At 40.6% G+C, this 22,122-nt stretch overlaps 1 protein-coding gene across 3 annotated transcripts in view; it reads right to left on the bottom strand.

Moving 5' to 3' along the window:
• Positions 1-5,136: 5,136 nt before the first annotated feature.
• Positions 5,137-22,122, bottom strand: part of LOC106092641 (kinesin light chain) — a 220,157-nt gene continuing 203,171 nt past the window's right edge. For 2 of the 3 annotated variants that reach the window (XM_059361248.1, XM_059361246.1), the window contains one exon: positions 5,137-5,273. In XM_059361248.1, the coding sequence (XP_059217231.1) occupies positions 5,259-5,273 (15 nt within the window). In that variant the 3' untranslated portion in view covers positions 5,137-5,258. The remainder of the gene's footprint in view (positions 5,274-22,122) is intronic. The other variant, XM_059361247.1, reaches the window with a different exon arrangement.

Here is a 22,122-nt window from a genome sequence, read left to right as displayed (position 1 = left end):
TTTTTTTTGTTAGTACGTTGTTGTACAATTTGAGAAAAAAAAAATTGTTTTTTTTTTTTTTTTTTTTTTTTTTTGTATGAAAAAGACTGACGTCGTCAAAAAAACACTTGAAAATCGTTTAAGAATCACTTTAAATCCTCGTCGCCACTGTTGCGTCCCTTGCTTTTGAGTAAAGACACAGAATGTTTTATAAAACGTTATAAAACATATATTTATTAAAATCAAAATAACAAAGTTGAGGAGAGCTTAACTGGTGCACTTGTACTTGACTTGAACGCAGAATAAGAGTGTCCATAACCTATGGTTATGTTCATCTTCTGCTCTGCTAACAAACGCACAATGTACAAACAATAACGCCATGACATGTATCGACAAAGTACATAAACAAATCTAATTAGATTTGTGTAAGTAGAAGATCAGTATGTTTGTACGTGTGTGTGTGTACGCCAAAGCAGCAGCAAAAGAACAACAGACATACATGCAGAAATATGAATATGTAAGTATGTATGTGCGTATCTACCGTTCTGCCTGTAAGTCTATATTAAAGTAACAGATCAAAGAATGTTAACAATCGTTTTGTGTGGCAGGGTTGCCATCCACAACACTAAGAAACGCAAAGATCCTAGTATTGAAACATCAGGCAGTACAGGGAATGGAAACCCAATACAGATTAGCGAACAGGGACCTGACGATGGAACCATAACCGACTTTATAAAAAGTCTATAGACTAGACTAGGCAAAAAAACGATGACATCAGGCAGTGCAGTGACAGGAATGACAATGCAGTCTAAAGAACAGGGAGCAGACGATGAGATCATCACCTACTCCCAAGATGTCCATTTATTGGAGGACCAATGATTGAGGTGATTCAGATAAACCTTCACCGGAGCGAGACTGCTACACACGCTCTGATGGAGAAAATCAGCAAGGTCAAGATTCATATTTCCTTAATTCAGGAGCCATGGACGACCTTGATCAAAGTTTCTGGACGGAACCATATTAACTACCAATTATTCTATGCTAACTCCGGTACTCGGCCGAGGACCTGCGTTAATTGTCATACAATTTTGAATTATATATTTTCCCCAGAGTTGTCACCGTCGGATGCAACAGTTGTGAGACAGGGATACGGTGGAGCATACCTGGCATCACTTTATCTCCCTTTTGACTCTCCGACACCGCCACCAACGTCGGAGCTGAAACGGCTGGTGAGGAAAACAGAACAGACAGGAAACGAGGTATTAGTAGGGTGCGATGCGAACTCTCACCACATTTCGTGGGGTAGTACCAACACTAATAAGCAGGGCCCAGCCCTGGCAGAGTTCTTAATTGTTTGTTTGGTAATAGGATTAGAGCGGCAAAACGTGCCTCCTGGAAGCTTTTCTGTGACCAGGTCGATAGAGTTAATGACGCCGCCAAGATAAAAAAAGTTTCTCTTAAAAACTCATGTCCAAACTGAAACTTAAGTAGACGACATAGGAGTGAGAGCAGAGACAACGAAGGACGTGTTGAGGCTTTTGATGAAAACCCATTTTCCACAGGATACGAAGGAACTCACGGAGACACCGGAATCTTGGAATAATGACGTTGATCAAAGATTTATAATAACGGAATTTATGGTGAAGGAATCCTCGAGGACCTTCAAACCATTTAAGTCACTCGGACCTGATGGAATATTTCCGGCGTTACTACAGAAGAGGCAGACTATCTGGCGCCTCGTCTGGACAAAATTTTCACAGTGTTTATACCCAAGCCCGGCAAGGCTAGTTAAGCGACACCAAAGGCCTACAGACCCATAAGCCTTACGTCCTTTCTACTCAAAACCATGGAACGTATTGTGGACACCATGATAAAGAATATGACATCCAGCGAACTGCTCAAATACAAACAGCATATCTATGTCAAGGGAAGGTCGTTGGAGACTGCCCTACATGAGTTGTGCATAAAATAGAAGAATCATTCGATGCCAAAACGTACACACTGGCGGTATGCATTAACATCGAGGGGGCTTTTAACAATGTGAGGACCGACGCACTGATCCAATCCTTAGACCAGTACCGGGTGGACCCGGTCCTTAGAGACTGGATAAACCACATGCTAAGGAACAGGTGGATAAATTGTGTGTCCCATGACATAAATATAAGGCAGAAAGTGGCACAGGGCACGCCAAAGGGGGGCATTTTATCGACACTTCTATGGGTGACCACCATAAATGACCTTTTACGGATGCTGACTTAGGAGGGATATGAACCCGTAGGCTACGCAGACGATGTTATAATACTTCTAAGAGGTAAGGATCCGAATGAGCTATGCAGAAGGGCCGAAAGGGTCTTGCATATTGCATATAACTGGGCTAGACCCAGAGGTCTCAATGTTAACCCAGAGAAGACTGAAATATGCCTGTTCGCGAGGAAGACGAAGGTGGGTCAATTTAACGCACCAAGTTTCCTCAATAAGACGATTTCGATATCTGACAAGGTCAAATACTTAGGTGTGACGGGCCGTAGACTCGAAATGGGTCCTGAATCCTAGGATAGTCCACTGGCTCTACAGGAGCGTGATTAGACCAATACTTACTTACGCCTAAGAAGTTTGGTGGACTGCTATAGAGAGAAAGTGCAACATAAGGACCATACAACAGGTACAGAGAACATGTTGTCTTGGCATAGGCGGAGCGGTGAGAACCACGCCCACTAGGGCACTGGAAACTATTCTAGATATCCGACCCATTGAAATACAGATTAAGTGTGAGGCAGCCTCTGCGGCTATGAGACTTAGGGCGATGGGATAATGGATTGAGGATGGGAGTAGCTCATACCATTGCGGTATAATCGAGGAGACGATAGGAAACCTGGAAGGAAGAGAAGAGATTTCCGATCGGATACCTAAGATGAACCTGGAAGTTGAGTGCGAGGTTCTGCTGTCTGCAGTCTTGGATTAACGGAGTCCTATTATTGCCATCTGGAAGATCATGTTACATGGATAAATCAAAGCTTGAAGACAGAGTGGGCCTGGGGGCTAACATTGAGAACCCAGGGACTGAGATCTGTTTAAGACTGCCTGACCATAATACGGTTCTGCAGGCGGAGATCCGGGCGATCACGGAATGCGTGATGTGGTGTGATGCTAACGCGAGGACGTCGAGTGTGAACATCTTTACCGACAGTAAAATTGCCATAAGGGCAATAACAACCAGGACGGTAAGGTCACGAACAGTCTTGCAATACACATCACCATATTTGGTGATGTGTATTAGAATGGGAGCCAGCCAGGAATGAGACTTATTTATTTCAAGGATGGCTACTACTGAATCTTCATACTTAGCGACAAAAGAAGAAAAACATTTAGACAACTCTTTGCAAGAATACTGGCTCTGTGTCTACGAAGCGGCCTTACAATGGTGAAGATTTGTCTGTAGAAACCAGACCATAGTCAGGATTCAGAACATCCACCGCTGTTGTGTTAGCCTCGTCTTCTGATTCCACCAGCAGTTCATCCTCACAAGATTCGCCAGATTTTGTCATGATGCATTTCCGCACGCGTCCAGGGGCAGGTTAGAAAGGACTGAAACCTCTCTTCCTCAGGACACTGGACAATTGCGTTGTGGACGAATCCTCCCTAGATGCTTCAGTACTTTTTGAGTTCCGTCCTTCCCCGCTTGCGCACACTTTGAGCCGAGCCAAACCGGATAAACCACCCACACAGGGCTTGGCGGGTCCCGTTTATATGCCTTCTACTCCAGTCTCGATTGTGGCAGGGGGATTTTCAGTCTCTTGCAATCCGCCAGACTTCAGCGATGTGGTAAATAGTTCCTCAGGTAAGCGTTCAGCAACAACTGCTGTGTCGTCTTCTGATTCCCCAAACTCACCGCTTCTATAGAACTTCAGTTTCAACTTGTTGAATCCGTAGGATAAAACTCCCTCAGACTTGTTGAGGTCTGCGAAACAGCCGGAGTTTAGTACGAATATTGCGTGTATAGGGTCACCATCAGCCTCATCCAATCTACCAATCTGCCAGTCGGTAGTTGGGATTACATTCCTTGGTCTTCCAAGTATGGATTCAGAATCTGAGGGAATTCTTGGTATCCAAGCATGCGCCCTTGGTCGAGAAGGAATATCTTGTTAAAAATACGTTAACTTGATATTTAAAATAATACCATCAAAACTTAACTGCGAATATCGGCAGTCGAAGTCGAATTTTCAAACACTCAAAATACTTTTGTTATAAATTAAGTTTATTTTAGTATTAATAAGCATATACATGACATGACGGAATGGTATATAATATGTTATCATATCGAAAAAGCGGAGATCACCCCTCAATAAATGTCGTAAGTTATTTCTGGAGCTTCTGAAAAAAAAGATACAATTTATTAAAATTGCTCAAGATTGAAAAGCTACTAATATCAATAAGTTCCCTACTGACATTCTTAGTAAATATATACATAACATGGAGTTTGTATATTAAAAGTGTGCTGTTGTTTAAAAGTCGTGTAATATCAAGTATGCGCGCAAGATCAAGTATGCGCGCGGAAATTGTCAAAAAGTGCATTGTTAAGAACATAGAAACGAAATTTATGCCATCAATCGAAACAAGCATTTTAATTAATGCGTCAATATAGGTCAATGGACAAATCGAGTTATTGACCATTTTCGGCAATTCAGCAGTTATGCAAATGCATTTGCATAGCAGATACCTAGAGTAAATCAACTCAATTTAAATCTGCATGCACTGCATTTAGTTCTTGACTTTGCTTTTACTTGTTTTGATATAACTTTCGTATTAATAAGTATTTATCTTTAAGCCCATTATTAACTGAATATAATCCGTAGGATAAAACTCCCTCAGACTTGTTGAGGTCTGCGAAACAGCCGGAGTTTAGTACGAATATTGCGTGTATACGGTCACCATCAGCCTCATCCAATCTACCAATCTGCCAGTCGGTAGTTGGGATTACATTCCTTGGTCTTCCAAGTATGGATTCAGGATCTGAGGGAATTCTTGGTATCCAAGCATGCGCCCTTGGTCGAGAAGGAATATCTTGTTAAAAATACGTTAACTTGATATTTAAAATAATACCGTCAAAACTTAACTGCGAATATCGGCAGTCGAAGTCGAATTTTCAAAGACTCAAAATACTTTTGTTATAAATTAAGTTTATTTTAGTATTAATAAGCATATACATGACATGACGGAATGGTATATAATATGTTGTCATATCGAAAAAGCGGAGATCACCCCTCAATAAATGTCGTAAGTTATTTCTGGAGCTTCTGAAAGAAAAAAAAACAATTTATTAAAATTGCTCAAGATTGAAAAGCTACTAATATCAATAAGTTCCCTACTGCCATTCTTAGTAAATATATACATAAAATGGAGTTTATATATTAAAAGTGTGCTGTTGTTTAAAAGTGGTGTAATAAGATCAAGTATGCGCGCGGAAATTGTCAAAAAGTGCATTGTTAAGAACATAGAAACGAAATTTATGCCATCAATCGAAAGAAGCATTTTAATTAATGCGTCAATATAGGTCAATGGACAAATCGAGCCATTGACCATTTTCGGCAATTCAGCAGTTATGCAAATGCATTTGCATAGCAGATACCTAGAGTAAATCAACTCAATTTAAATCTGCATGCACTGCATTTAGTTCTTGACTTTGCTTTTACTTGTTTTGATATAACTTTCGTATTAATAAGTATTTATCTTTAAGCCCATTATTAACTGTAAGAGTATATAAGCGTAAACAAAATAAAGGCCGTTTGGCAATCAATTAAAACCACCCCAGGTGTTATGCTAGCAGAAAAGATTGAGAAACTCAAGAAAGGAAATAGTGATAGTTTTGACGCATCGTTTAAACTAACAACCACTACCCCTTCTTGAATTGACATTTTGGCGACCCTAAACCAAAGTTATAGGCATTTTTGGGTTTACCCCCACCAGTGTCACTATACATTTGGTGACCATCTCAATCAACAGGCACCAATAACATTTTGGTGATCCCAGTCCGCATTGGATACGCATCAACTGCACCATACATTTGCAACAAAACAGTCGAAGACAGTTTCCATTTGGACAGACATAACTCAAGTCTGTGGTCTAACAATCAATTCCACATCAACCAACAGAACTCAGTCGAGAAGGTAGCACGATGTCCAATCTACAACAATTCATGGCACAGCAGAGGGAGAAGGCATTGGAGATCGAGAAATTCATAGCCAACATAAAAAAGGCCCCCCATGATCGTAGAGCGTTGGAATTTCATGAAAAAAAAAATCGGAAGAGTTGACAATCCTGTAGCAGGCATTTGAGCAAACTGAGAATGCTATACAATAAGACCCAACGCTGTCGGCTGATGATCCTTACATAATGGAGAATTGACACACATCTGTGGGAGCTACGTATAGTGCCGCCATGACTGACATTGAAGAGTGCATTAAAAACCTGAGAGCCAAACCATATAAGTCATTGCCATCAACAAGAGAAAAGGTGAACGAGAACCCAGCAAGTTAACAAATTCAGCAAAAGGAGGTAACCCCGCTTCAAGGGATAACTAGGAAAATAAAGGCTCGGATGACGGCCATAAACCGATTCCTGCAGGGTTTGTCATCGGGGGAGGACGGCGAACCAATACAATGCTACTCCATCAAGATCGAGACAGTCAATGGTCTGTGGCTTCAAATATAGAACCTTTACGATGAAGTATGGCAGCACCTGTAGGATCCATCGGAATCAGGTCTTGACCAAGAGGAATACATGGCGGACAAATATAAAGAACCAGTAACATATAGACAGTCACGGGCAATCAATTCAGTGCCACTATATTCAGTGCCGATACGGGATGACTGTGAGCACCACACAGGTTGGAACTTTGAGCTCCGACTTGTGTGGTGCCCATCGTTATCACGGGAAGCTTAGCTGAAAGCTACCGGGCGCGTCCACAGGTTGCGGATGGTGGAAAGCTGCGTTTTTATGCGGAGTAGCTGCAAATGCGGCCGCGGTCAGTCAGCGATTTTCGAGAGGAGAGTCTCAGTGAGGAGTCAGGTGGCACTGGCTCTTAACTAAATACTGAGTGCCAATGATACTCAAGATGACAAGGCGAGTTATTGGCGCCTTCAAATAACCAATGGCCAACATCAGCGCCTGTTCCTAGGTTAGGGGCGGCTGGCGGCGAGCGTCGGATCTTGGAGCAAGCGGCTCGCCACAAAGAGGGATACATGCAATCCCACAAACCCATGCGGTTGGGGCGCTGGGCCAGTAACCCGCCCCCGGAAAACATAGAACTACTATGAAAAACAAATGAATAGTAAAAACGGACCTCCCAACGTTGACGACCCACGCAAACGAAAAAAAGGACCTTGATTTGCGGATCTGCACCTGGAATGTCCGCACTCTTTATAGAGAAGGTGCAGTATACGCGCTGGCGGATGTATTAGAGAAGTACAAGGCAGACATAACCGCCTTACAGGAAGTGCGATGGACTGGGAATGGCGTCACTACAACACCAAACGGTGACGAACTATACTATAGCTGCCATAACACGAGGCATGAATTTGGCTGCGGATTTGTGGCTAGTCGAAGACTGAAACACCTAGTCTCTTCAGCTTTACTTCGGTGGATGAAAGGCTAGCCACAATCCGCATAAAAGCCAAATTCTTCAACATCAGTCTTATTTGTGCCCATGCCCCGACGGAAGACAAAGGATCATTACCTTGTTGCAGCAAAGATTCGCACCCGTTTGAACGTGGCGAGGAAAGTACGATCTGACACTGCACGGAAGCTGGACATTGAAAAGCTGCAGACACAACAAATGGCAGCGGCATACTCCACTCGACTGACCCAACTGCTTGATGAAAGCACTCCTTGTTCCGATGATATAATGGCGCAGTGGCAAACTATAGCCCACTCCATGGAAAATGCCGCGAAATCCGTACTTGGGTACCGAAAGCCTCCTCCAAAAAACCCATGGTACGACCAAGAGTGTCGAGATGCTACTGAAGCCAAGAATGCGGCATATAGAGCAACACTGCAATCAGTAGCAACGAGACAGATGAAGGAGAGGTATCGGGAGAAAAGGAGAGAGGAGAAACGTCTATTCCGCAGAAAGAAAAAGGAAATGGAAAGACGTGAGTGCGAGCGAATTGAGATGTACAGGAGTCAGAATGAAGTCCCGAAATTCTACCAAAGAATTAAACACCACACCGATGGCTTTGGTGCAGGCACATCCTCCTGCAGAGACAAAGAAGGAAATCTGGTAACTGACACAGACAACGTGCTGAGGATATGGAAAGAACATTTTACCCAACTGATAGTGTCCGATGTTGGCGGCGAAGAGGATACCGCAGAACCAATCCCTGATGATGGTATAGAATGTTTACCTCCTAGTCAGAATGAGGTCCAAGTAGCAGTAACCCGACTAAAGAACAACAAGGCAGCAGGAGCCGACGGGTTACCCGCTGAACTATTTAAGACCGGAGGCGACACGCTGATAAGGCGTATGCATCAGCTTATCTGCGCAATCTGGCTAGAAGAACGCATACCTGATGATTGCAACCTCAGCATACTATGTCCCGTACACAAGAAAGGAGACAAGACGGAATGTGCCAACTACAGAGGAATAAGTCTCCTCCCCAACGCATACAAGATACTCTTGTGCGTACTGTGTGAAAGATTAAAACCTAAAGTCAATGAGATAATTGGGCCCTATCAATGCGGCTTTAGACCTGGTAAATCCACACCTACCACCTCTTTGTTGACTACAAAGCCGCCTTCGATACTCCTTTACGTTCAAAGGTATTTCAAGCAATGTCTGAGTTTGGTATCCCTGCAAAATTAATAAGACTCTGCAGGATGACACTTGCTCATACGCGTTCCTCAGTAAGAATAGGAAAGAATCTCTCCGAACCATTTAATACCAAACAAGGTTTCAGACAAGGAGACAGCCTCTCGTGTGATCTCTTTAATATCCTGCTGGAGAAGATTATACGGGATGCAGAAGTGAATAGATATGGCACACTAATCACAAGAGACCACATGCTACTTGCCTATGCCGACGATATCGATGTCATAGGTCGGTCACCGGAAGTAGTAACTGCAGCCTTTGAAAGAATCGAAAGAGAGTCAGTGAAAATGGGTCTGGCAGTAAATGGAGATAAGACGGAAATGGATGGTCTCCACTCCCAAAAAGCCTTGTACAACGGAGCAGATAAAGAACATGGTGTAAGTTGGGAACCACAACTTTGAGATAGTCAGTAACTTAATCTACCTCGGCACCGCCGTGACCGAAACGAATGACACCAGTTTTGAGATAAAGCGAAGAATAATACTGGCAAACAGATGCTACTTTGGACCAAGTTAGCACTTTAGAAACAAGGCCACCTCTCGACTGACGAAGACTACACTTTACAAGACACTGATACTACCCGTGCTGTTATATGGTTCTGAAGCATGGGTACTTGTGAAAGCAGATGAGGCAGTGCTTGGAGTATTTGAGAGAAAGATTCTTCGTAAAATGTATGGACCAGTTTGCGTTAACGGAGAATATCGGCGACGTATGAACCACGAGCTGTATGAGCTGTATGACGACGATAGCATAGTTACACGCATCAAAATACAACGGCTGCGTTGGCTAGGTCATGTTGTCAGAATGGATGAAGAAGCTCCAGCAAAGAAGTCTTTTGAAGGCAAACACGGTGGTACACGCAAACCGGGAAGACCAAAAGCCCGATGGAAAGATCAAGTTGTGGGAGACACCTCGAAACTTGGTGTCAGAGATTTTAGAATGAGCGCAGAAGATCGAGGCGCTTGGAACGCTATTCTACGTTCGGCTAGTGGAAGAAATATTCTGTCATAGCCAATTAAAGTAAGTAAAAACAGTCATTACCACTTCCAAAGGTAACAATCCCGCAGTTTAACGGCGACTATTTGAAGTGGAGCGAATTTTATGAACTATTCTCGGAGACGGTGGATAGACAACTGCTGTGGTATCTGAAAACAAACATTTCTGGAGAAGCAAGCAACCTGACATGAACAGATGAAAATGACAAAACCGATTGGTTGCTCCTGCAGGAGCGTTACAACAACAAATGGATTTTTGTGGCTACATTAGTTGAGAATATACGAAATCAACCAACGGGGGCATCCTCTGCAGCTACAATCAAAGGTTTGCATGACACTACGAATGGTCAGGTTTGACCATTCAGCAAAGGCCTTCTCTGCAAGCAGTTGTAGAAAGTGCAGCAACAAACACAATACGTTGCTGCATCTGCAAAAGGGGAACCAAAATTCACATAAAAATCGAAACTCAACTCAAAAACAACAACATTCAAACACACAAAACAGCGCAGCCCCAAACAACGCAGTGGCAGTCTCATCTGCATCCGCTTCATCTTTAGTCGGTTACAATAGTTATGTAATATTAGCCACAGCACAGGTAGTAATCAAATCTCTAAATGGTGCTTCATATGAATTCCGGGCAGTACTGGACTTAGGTTCTCAAGTAACGGAAAGGTTCATTCGAAAGTTATCTCTCTCACCAGCGGAAGCATCGCTATGCATTGATAGGGTTGGAAAGGTCCAGAAAAGAGCAACTCATCGCATAAACGTTGAAATGACATCAAGAGATCATTGGTTCTGTGCAAACTTTGAAGCCTTCGTCTTACCAACTATTATTCCAGCACAACCAAACCAGAACGTTGATGCTTTCACATGGAACATTCCAAAGAACATTCACCTGGCAGACCACAGTTTCTATAAACAAGAAAAAATAAATATTCTACTTGATGCTGAATTTTACCTTAGTTTCACGCAACCTGGAACTATAAGACTTTCTGATGATCTTCCAAAACTTCAAAATACTTCACTTGGCTGGATCGTCGATGGACAAATCCGACAACACAGCATTACCAGTCAGTCAACAGCACCAACGTGTGCAATATTTGATAGTGAAACATCACTAGAAACTGCGATTGAACAACTTTGGAAAATGGATGAGGTCGGATCCAACGAAAAGCTAATATCTCCAGCAGAAGATCAATATGAACCTCATTTCGTGCATCATGTGCAGATCAACGTAGACAACCGATTCATCGTCAGCCTTCCATTTCGCGAAAACCCTCAGGCATTGGGTCAGTCGCGAAATTTAGCCAACAAACATCATGTGCAGACTAACGTAGACAACCGATTCATCGTCAGCCTTCCATTTCGCGAAAACCCTCAGGCATTGGGTCAGTCGCGAAATTCATCGATTCATCAGACTTGAGAGACGATTGAGAAGTTGAACTAGACAACGTGATGGACCCGAAGTATTTCATTCCACATCATTGTGTGCTGAAACCCGACTCAACTACAACACAGAAGATTGACTCAAGGTTGGCCAATACAAGTGACATTGAGAGGAAGGTGCCGGCAGTTACGGCAGTTGCAGTTGAAGATGATAACCTGATTTACAGAATTCCGCATAAAGGATCATTCATGACCTTACAAATAATTCTTGGATATGCCATCAGATTTGGGAAAAACTCAAGGATTCGGAAACATTTAAGACCCACACAAACCTCACCCCGGAGGAATTGGATGAAGCCTTGACTGTTATAGTTCGCAAACTATAAGGATCAGACTTTCCCACCGATGTCAAATAACTCCAAGAAAATGGTGAAGTCGATAAGAGCAGCAAAGAGATCGGGCTTACGCAATATTTGGATAATAATGGAATCATGCGAGTTGGAGGTCGCTTGGAAAACTCATATTTGCAGACAGATGCCAAGCATCCAATGACACTGCCTTATAATGACCCAATTGTCAAATTACTTGTAATTAAAGTTCATGAAGAGAGCAGGCACAGTGGACCTCAAGCGTTGCTGAATGCAATTAGGCAACGATTTTGGCCAATCAGAGAAAAGATAACAAAACGATCAGTTGTGCAAAAATGCGTCCGATGCACAAGAGTGCAACCAAAACTGTGTCAACAAGTCATGGGCAACCTTCCACAGTTCCGAATAGTTCCTGCTGAAGCATTCATCAATTCAGGAGTAGACTACTGCGGACCATTTTGGATTCATCACAAGGTCAGAGGTAAAAAAAACCCACAAAAGCTTACATCGCAGTGTTTTGCTGTTTTGCATCTAGAGTTAGTATCTGATCTGTCCACAGAGTCATTCATTGGTGTACTTAAAAGATTCGTTGCTCACTGCTAAAATATATATTCAGATAATGCAACAACTTCGTGATGGAACAGTCAGAGTTGCTGAAGTAAAAACTGCTACTGGAGTGTTCAAACGACCAATTCATCGACTTGCACTATTGCCGATTGAGAATATCACTGAATCCGAAAATGATTGTGCCGATAACGCTGAGCAGAAACAGATCTCTACATCTGACTATGATTGTGCTGAAAAAATTGATAACAACGAACCTGAACGAAAAAGAATCAGATTACCTGGAAAACACATATTCACGACCCTTTTGGCACTATTGTTAATTCTTCCGATTATTTCTGCAAATCAAATAGATATTACAAGATTCGGAAACAAGATAGTAGTTCACTTCGAAGAAATTGAAACCACGAGAATTGCGACAAGTCAATGGAATGTTGTTATATACTATGACCTATCAATGTATGGGCAGATACAAAGTTTTTGTCTGTCGGGATCAACACACTGTGCAGCATGGTGAAAATTAATAAGTCTTGTCTCCACATTGTAGAAGATCTCAAATATACCAAAAAAGATCTGGATTTAGAAAATAAATTACTGCAGAAATCACGAAGAAGAAGAGGTGCCATAAACGTAATTAGAAATATTGCGAACTCACTTTTTGGTATTTTAGATTCAGAATACGCCGAACAGATGTCATCTACAATAAAAACCTTGAAAGACGAGGACTCCTTTCTATTGAACCTCCTAAATGATCAAACTTCTGTCATTAATTCCATTATAAACGTTGTGAAACACGCTACAACTTTGACCAAACACAGCTTTAAAGAAATTTAGAAGAGTATTGACGAAATAAGCAAGGAAGAAAATTCGCTAAGTGCCGAATTAGACCAACTTAAACTACTTCAAGCCATCAATCTCAACATGATGCAGCTCTCAGTAGTCACTGACAGAATTGAACGGATGCAAAAATTTATTTTAGATGCTTTAACTGATGTCCATCATGGGAAGATCAATCCGCTTCTACTAACTCCAACGCAACCTTAGGCCGAGATGAAACAGATTAAGACTCGCATACCAAAGTCACTAAGGCTGCCCGTTTCTGATGACGATTTATTAGATATATACAAGTTGATGAAAATAAAGGGTGGACTTACAATGATCATGTAGTGTTTACTATAACGCTACCCTTGGTAGAAACTGATGACTTTAAGCTATTTCAGCTTATTCCAGTACCCAACCAGAAAGGTGACTCATTAGCAGTAATAAATATTTGTAACCCAATGTTGGCGGTAAACATCGAACAAAGACATTATTTTCCAGTTGCGCAAGCACAATTACAAAAATGTGATATGGTCAATCGGGATTTGTTTATATGTCATGATGTGTACCTGCTATTAACCTTTGGAGCAGAAATGTGCGCATGTGAAATCAATTTGTTACAGAACATAACATACGCGAATTGCCCTTTAACGACATTCTATACAAATGTGTCATGGATACCTTTAAAGGTCCAAAATCAATGGATGTATGCAATTCTTCCAGATGCACAAATTACAGTGGTATGCGAAAAGAATATCATACCTTTTAGCTTAGAAGGATCTGGAATTTTGACATTAAAGCCAGATTTTGACATTAAAGTCCATCTAACAGGCCAACAGAATATATCATCCGTTTTAAAATCATCATACACCAGTCTTGGACATGTCGTTGGACACCATTCTCTTGATGACACTATTAGCAAAACCAATCAGTCCTCTGTATTAGACCAGTTCGCCGAACTTGCATCCATTCAACTCAGGATAAGGTCTATAGAAGTGGCTAACAATGGGCACCACTACCATCACAAACATAACACATCGGTAGCATATGCAGCAGCTATAGTAGATGGCTATTATCCAAGAGGTCTAAAGTAAACATACATCAGACTCAACCAATCACCGATGGACCAACACCAACACCATCATTATTCTATCAACTAAATCTTTACTATACTGATTTTCTTGTACTTTAAAATTGCACCCACTTCTTATTCATAAAGAGAAAAATAATTGAATGAATAGTTGTTGTAAATACTAAATTCTTGTAAATGAAAACTTAAAGGAAATTATACACATTGGCAAAACACTCCAGAATTCAATTGGACTAGAACTTGTAAACTTACTCTCATTTTATGAAACATTCAATAAAATTAATATGGAAATGAACTTACATTATTAATATTTAGCTTTAAATAATCATCTTATCACCACATCATATCAAGTAAAAGCTTTAATTTTTTACATTAGAAAGAAACTAAAATCGCTTCAACTAAACTGCTAAATAAGAACTTTAAACATATAAATTCTAATAAATGTAATTTATCATTATATACACCATATATATCTTCTGTGATTGACATACATTTGTTGAACGCTGTTCAACGCAACAGAATTTATGCTATCAATCGAAACAAACATTTTAATAAATGCGTCAATATAGCTCAATGGACAAATCAAGTAATTGACCATTTTCGGCAATTCAGCAATTATGCAAATGCATTTGCATAGCAGATACGTAGAGTCAATTAACTCAATTTAAATCTGCATGCACTGCATTTAGTTCTTGAAATGCTTTTACTTGTTTTGATATAACTTTCGTATTAATAAGCATTTATCTTTAAGCCCATTATTAACTATAAGAGTATATAAGCGTAAACAAAATAAAGGCCGTTTGGCAATCAATTAAAACAACCCCAGGTGTCATTGCTTGCCCATTTTTCACTAGCTACAAGTGATAGCAGAAAAGATTCTGAAACTCAAGAAAGGAAATAGTGATAGTTTTGACGCATAGTTTAAACTAACAACCACTACCCCTTCTTGAATTGGCATTCATTAAAAAACTGAAGAAGTGGAAAATGTGAACACCGAAGTAGTACAACACGGCGCTCACCTTTATTGTTTTTTATTTTAATCATAAACTGCTAGGACCTGTGGGGTTGTACCAACATTAATAAGCGGGGCCAGGCCCTGGCAGATTTACTGAATACTAACGTGATGGCATATTGGCATATCAAGCGGGTCTATTCATGCACACACGGTAGCAGATGAGGTGAGTAGCTAGCGGACGAACGTGGTCCTTGGAGAACGACCTCCTCCCATTACTCCTGAAGATATTGACTGGATACTCAACAGAATCAAGCAAAGATAGAACACAACACACTGCTACAACAACAACAACACTAAAAACTAATGACCGATTAATACTTAATATTGGCAACACCACTACCTTTGTTAAAAAGATTATGGAGGAGGTTTTAGATGTGACAATATGTTCGGAAAATCTAATCAATGAGTTTCAGGATTGGAGGGTATGCACGGAGCACTTCTTAATTGCCCATCGCTACATAAAGCACGGCCAGCGGAATCCGAAAACTTCAGTAATAAGTTGAAAACTGACTGGATAAAATTCGGAAGACTACTCAGAAGAAGACTCGGGCAAAATAATTTAGATTATCCAAGCATAGAAGACATTGACGACAACGTCTTCAGGATTACGACTGCAATAGTGGGATCTTTCGAAGATAATTGTCCTATTCGGAGAAAAACTCTGAATTACCAGAAAGATCGCAACATTGGAAAAGAGGTGCGCAAACTTTATAACAGAGCACGTCATACAAAAGCGAAAGTTTATTGGGATGTAAATTACACACGGTTCGAGGAATACAATAAGATTACAAGAGCGGCAAAAACGTGGCTGCAAGCTCTGCGAGCAGGTCGACAGCGTTAATGACGCCGCCAAGATGAAAAAGTTTCTCTCAAAAACCATGTCCAAACTGAAACGTTAATAGAAGACATAGGAGTGGGAGGAGAGACAACGGAGAAAATGTTGAGGCTTTTGATGAAAACGCATAGTATTAATGGTAAAAGAAGCCTTGAGGAGTTTCAAACTATTTAAGTTACCCAAATCGGATGGAATATGTCCATCTGGCCACAAGATTCATAGCGTGGCTAGGACTTGCACATACTCCGAAAGCCTGCCAGGAGGCAAGGGTGGTGTTTATACCCAAGCCCGGGAAGGCAAGTTATACGACACCAAAGGCCTACATACCCATAAGCCTTACGTCCTTTCTACTCAAAACCATGGAACGTATTGTGGACACCATGATAAAGAGTAAGACATTCAGCGAAATGCTCAAATACAAACAGCATGCCTATGTCAAGAGAGGGTCGCTGGAGACTGCGCTGCACGAGGTTGTGCATAAAATAGAAGAATCCTTCGATGCCAAAACGTACACACTCGCGGTATGCATTGACATTGAGGAGGCTTTTAACAATATGCGGACCAACACACTGATCCAATCCTTAGACCAGTTTCGGGTGGGTCCGGTCCTTAGAGACTGGATAAACCATATGCTAAGGAATAGGTGGATAAATTGTGCGTCCCAGGGCATAAATAAAAGGAAGAAAGTGGCACAGGGCACGCCACAGGGGGCATTTTATCGCCACTCCTATGGGTGACCACCATAAATGACTTATTACGAATGCTGACTTAGGAGGGATTTGCATCCGTGTGATACGCAGACGATGTTATAATACTTCTAAGAGGTAAGGATCCGAATGAGCTATGCAGAAGGGCCGAAAGGGTCTTGCATATGGCATATGACTAGGCTTAACCCAGAGAAGACTGAAATTTGCCTGTTTACGAGGAAGACAAAGGTGGACCAATTTAAAGCACCACGTTTCCTCAATAAGACGAATTCGATATCTGACAAGGTCGAATACTTAGGTGTAATCTTCGACTGGAAACTGAATTGGAAGTGTCACACTCAGGGCGCACTGAGAAGGCTCATAGATGTCGGGCACAATGTAGACGGGCCGTAGGCTCGAAATGGGACATGAATTAGACCAATACTTACTTACGCCTCAGTAGTTTGGTGGACTGCTATGGAGAAAAAGTGCAACATAAAGACCATACAACAGGTACAGAGAACATGTTGTCTTGGTACAGGCGGAGCGATGAGGACCACGCCCACTAGGGCACTGGAGATTGTTGTAGATATCCGACCCATTGACATACAAATTAAGTGTGAGGCAGCCACTGCGGCTATGAGACTTAGGGCGATGGGAGAATGGATTGAGGATGGGAGTAGCTCATACCATCGCGGTATAATCGAGGCGTCGATAGGAAACCTGAAAGTAAGGGAAGAGGTTTCCGATCGAATACCTGAGATGAACCATGAAGTCTAGTGCGAGGCACTGCTGCCATCGGCACAGTCTTGGATTGACGGAACCCTAGTATTGCCATCTGTAAAATCATGTTACACGGATAGATCAAAGCTAGAGGACAGAGTGGGCCTAGGGGTTTACATTGAGAACCCAGGGACTGTGATCTGTTTTAGACTGCCTGGCCATAATACGGTCCTGCAGGCGGAGATCCGGGCAAATAAGGGGAAATGAAAGGGCAGACGATTTGGCGGTGAAGGCCAGAGGACTGCCGCCAATAAACTTCGTTCACCCGAAACATCTCGGGTCGAAGCAGAGTGGGCGCCGAATGCGCATGCAACATTGTGGAACAGCGAAACGGTCGGTAAGACGGCGAAAATCCTATGCGGGATCCAGATCGTGAGAAGACGAGGCTATTACTGAAAGGAAGCATTAAGGAGGTCAGTAAAGCCATTGGACACATAGGACTACGAGCTCACTTATGTAAAATCGGTGCGGCAAGTGATAGCATGTGTAGAGCTATCACTTGCCGTTGGAGCATTTCTTTTATCATTGCCCGGCTTTCGCGTCTAACAGATACCGGCACTTAGGTGAAGGCACAATACCAGACATGAACCAACTAAGGAGAGTGGCATTGAAAACAATTAAGAATTTTGTAAGTAGCTCGAAATTTCTAACTTAAAATTTTATTTTCAGAGGTCTTTATAGTTTTTAGAGCGCACAACAAGTCGATTCCTGTCTTGGGAGTTTGTCCGTAAAGGCATGGGGCGGATTAATATCTGCACCCTCTTTTCAACCTAACCTAACCTAAGATGATAAGAATATTTAAATAGCTTGGTCCATCTTTGTTAACTTTACTGTAGTATACGAACACGTAAATATAGTTCATTTGTTATAGCCTCCACCATAAGATTGGGGGGTATACTAATTTCGTCATTCTGTTTGTAACTACTCGAAATATTTGTCTGAGACCCCATAAAGTATATATATTCTTGATCGTCGCGATATTTTATGTCGATCTAGCCATGTCCGTCCGTCTTTCTGTTGACAGCACGCTAACTTCCGAAGGAGTAAAGCTAGCCGCTTGAAATTTTTCATAAATACTTATTATTAGTGTAGGTCGGTTGGTATTGTAAATGGGCCATATCGGTCCATGTTTTGATATAGCTGCCATATAAACCGATCTGGGATCTTGACTTCTTGAGCCTCTAGAGATCGCAATTATTATCCGATTTGCCTGAAATTTTGTACTACGGATCCTCTCATGACCATCAACATACGTGTTTATTATGATCTGAATCGGTCTATAGCCCGATACAGCTCCCATATAAATCGATCTCTCTATTTTACTTCTTGAGCCCCAAAGGGCGCAATTCTTATTCGAATTGGCTGACATTTTACACAGGTCTCCAACATGTAATAATATAATAAAAGCAGAGCAAATCTTTTCTTATATCCTTTTTTGCCTAAGAAGAGATGCCGGGAGAAGAACTCGGCAAATGCGATCCATGGTGGAGGGTATGTAAGATTCGGCCCGGCCGAACTTAGCACGCTTTTACTTGTTTGAATATTATAATGGGACTAAAGTAGGGTAGAATTTGAATATGATTGTTATATTAAATATCACCAAACTTTTTTGTAGAGACGTACAATTCATTATCAACTCTAACATAGTGTAAACCAAAAAATTCTTTTCGATTTATTTGAACAGTTTTTGGTCGGTTAACTGTTTCTGTTTCTTTTTCATGTTGATGAAAATAATTCTAAAATTCGGTTAATGCATTATGGGCAAACAAAGTTTTATAACCATTTTGCTTGACGTACTATAAGCCTTAAAAGCAATATATCAAATCGGGGGTTTGGACCAGGAGCCTAATCACGGCATTCGATTTCAAGATTTTTCGATCGAATTGTACATTTTTCGAATCACGAAATTGTCATCGAGTCATCGAATTGTCATCGAGAAGGATTTTTTTGATTTGTATATGCATTTATTTATACTACATTTGTTTTGTCTATTTGCTATAAAGAATGATTTATAAACTATTTTTGCCAAATTTAACATGAATTAAATAACAACAATCAATTCTGGTTAACTCAATGAAAAGGACCAAAAATCATAGGAAATTGCTCATAGAGACTGTGGAAGTATTATTCATTACTTCGTGGTCTCGGGGACAGTATAGTTTGGAAGAAAATTAATTTATGAAACCTTGTCATAGTCGTTTTCAATATATGCTGCACTTAAGATTCTTTTTAGAAGAAGAGATTCTTTCTTTAGAAGAAGAAAAAGTATTGCTGCCATCTTATTAGCCATTTGCTAATTTCCTTTGGAAGCTTCTAATGGTCAAAAGATTTTGTTATTGATATTGCTGTCAGCAAGACATTTTTTTTGCACATAAAATTATTTGCTTTTCGCACCTCTCCATACATTTCCAACAACAGCCACATGCATATATCGACGCGCAAAATATCGAAACACTGCAAGAAATTTACTCCGTGCGGCCATGAAATCGTTGATTCTGTCTTCTTAAGAGAAAGATACACCAACTACCCCACAATAAAAAGCAATTTTTGCATTTAGATTTACAAAACAAAGTAATATTTATTATACCCACCACCCTGGGATGGGGGTATACTAATCTAGTCATTCCGTCTCGCCTCAAAATATTGATCCGCGACCCCAAAAGTGTATATATTTTGGATCGTCTCGACGTTCTGATTCGATTTAGCCATGTAGGTCTTCGGGGATTGCAAATGGCTCCCATATAAACAACTGTGTCAAGTACGGTTTAAATCGGTCGATAACCTGATATAGCTCCCGGTTTTATTTCTTGACCCCTTACTAGCCGCAATATTTGTCCGATAGGCTGGAATTTTGCATGCTTTGTTCTGTGACGACTTCCAACAACTGTGCCAAGTACGGTCCAAACCAGATTATAACTTGGTATAGCTCCCATATAAATTATCGATTATCCTTGTTCCCATATCGATTAGCCTTGTTCGGTTCCTCGAAGCTTTAATTTTTGCAGGTCAACTAAATTTAGTTTGTATACATTTTTAGCAGAATCCATGGTGGCGCGTTCCAAAGATTCGACCCGGACGATTTTTTTTTTTTTTTTGTTTTTACTTGTTTTTATTCTCTTCCGCCGACCAAATTTTCCTATTTGTGTTGATTCTAATTCGCTTTTTGATAAATGGTAGCAAATTTCAATTGAATGCCGTGACTAGGCCCCAGTATTTGCATATAAATGATTTTTTTTTGAGGTTATACGTACTCAGAACGTTTTGACATACGAGCGCTATTTGTGTTGTTTACATTAACTAAAAAGATTCATCTCGCCCAAAAAATGGAGTCAAATCGAGAAAATTTTCGCGTGTATATTTTTTTACAACTTTCGACGTGGATTAACTCAACAACAGAACATCGATGAACTTAATTCAATTTTTGGCGATGAAGCTACATCAAGTGTTTATCGATGGTATGGTGAATTCAACCGAGGTCGTAGTTCACTCCAAGACGAATTTCGTGAAGGTCTACTAAAATCAAATGTTGTTCCAAAAACCCTTGATGCTATGCGCCAACTGATATTGCAAGATCGTCATGTGACCTATCGTGAGATTGAGGCAACCTTAGGCATTAGGGGATCCAGCATACATTTAATATTGCATAAGCATTTGACCGTCAAAAAAATTGTTTCGCTTTGGATCCCACACCCTTTGTCAATCGCTCAAAGAAGGCTCGTGTCGATTGGTCAAAAGAAATACTCTAAAAATACGAAACAACTGCATTTTGGAGCACTCAAAACATCATTTGATGAGTCATCTTCCGTATAGTATATAGTAGTATATAGACTTTGCACCGAATGACTTCGTTTTATTCCCGTACGTAAAAAATAAAATGATAGGTCAACGTTTCTCGACACCTGAAAAAGCGGTTGATGCATTCAGAATGCATGTTTTGGAGATACCTCAATTTGAGTGGCAAAAGTGCTTCGACTGTTGGTTCAAACGCATGCAAAAGTGTATAGATCTTAATGGGGAATATTTTGAATAAAGATATTTTCAATGATTAATATTTGTTATTGTATTCTCTAATCCCGATTTATAAAAGGCGACCCTCGTACTATGCCACGTAAAAACTTCTCTCCAAAGAGGTGTCGCACTGCGGCACTCCGTTCGGACTCGGCCATAAAAAGTAGGCCCCTTATAATTTGCTTAAAATTGAATCGGACTTCACGCATATGTGAGAAATTTGCAGCTGTTCCTTACTGGAATGTTCATGTACAAAATTTGCATTTGCATTTGCAACTTCATATCCTTCATTGTTTTCATTGAAAAGCTAAAGTGTTTTGTATCCAGCGATAGAGTTGGCTATTAATTAAGAGAGTAATTGAATTTAGAAACAAGTTTCTAGTAATTTTTTTGTAAAAATTTCGAAGATTGTATCCCATTAATTTTAGCATCTACAAGTCTTTGCGAACTTCAAAGTATTTCTCTTTTAAAGGTTATCGATTTTTAAGTCAGATTGACAAAAACTACATAAAAATTTTATTAAAACAGTAGGAAACACAAGTTAAAACCATTATATCTGAATTTCCTTGAACGAAAATAATGTAAAAATAGCTGTGTTATCCCAGCACTCGTATAAAAGCCGACTCTTCGTGAACATGCTATTTATATTTCACCTAATAAGTTTTGTTTTATAAATTAATATCTTTATTTCTCTAATTTTTATGTTTAATTTAAATGCTAAGAGCATAAAA

This window comes from Stomoxys calcitrans, chromosome 1 (assembly GCF_963082655.1).
Source record: "Stomoxys calcitrans chromosome 1, idStoCalc2.1, whole genome shotgun sequence".
Taxonomy (NCBI): Eukaryota; Metazoa; Arthropoda; class Insecta; order Diptera; family Muscidae; genus Stomoxys; species Stomoxys calcitrans.
The sequence above is the reverse complement of the archived record's forward strand: the minus strand, read 5'-3'. Positions and strand labels throughout refer to the sequence as shown.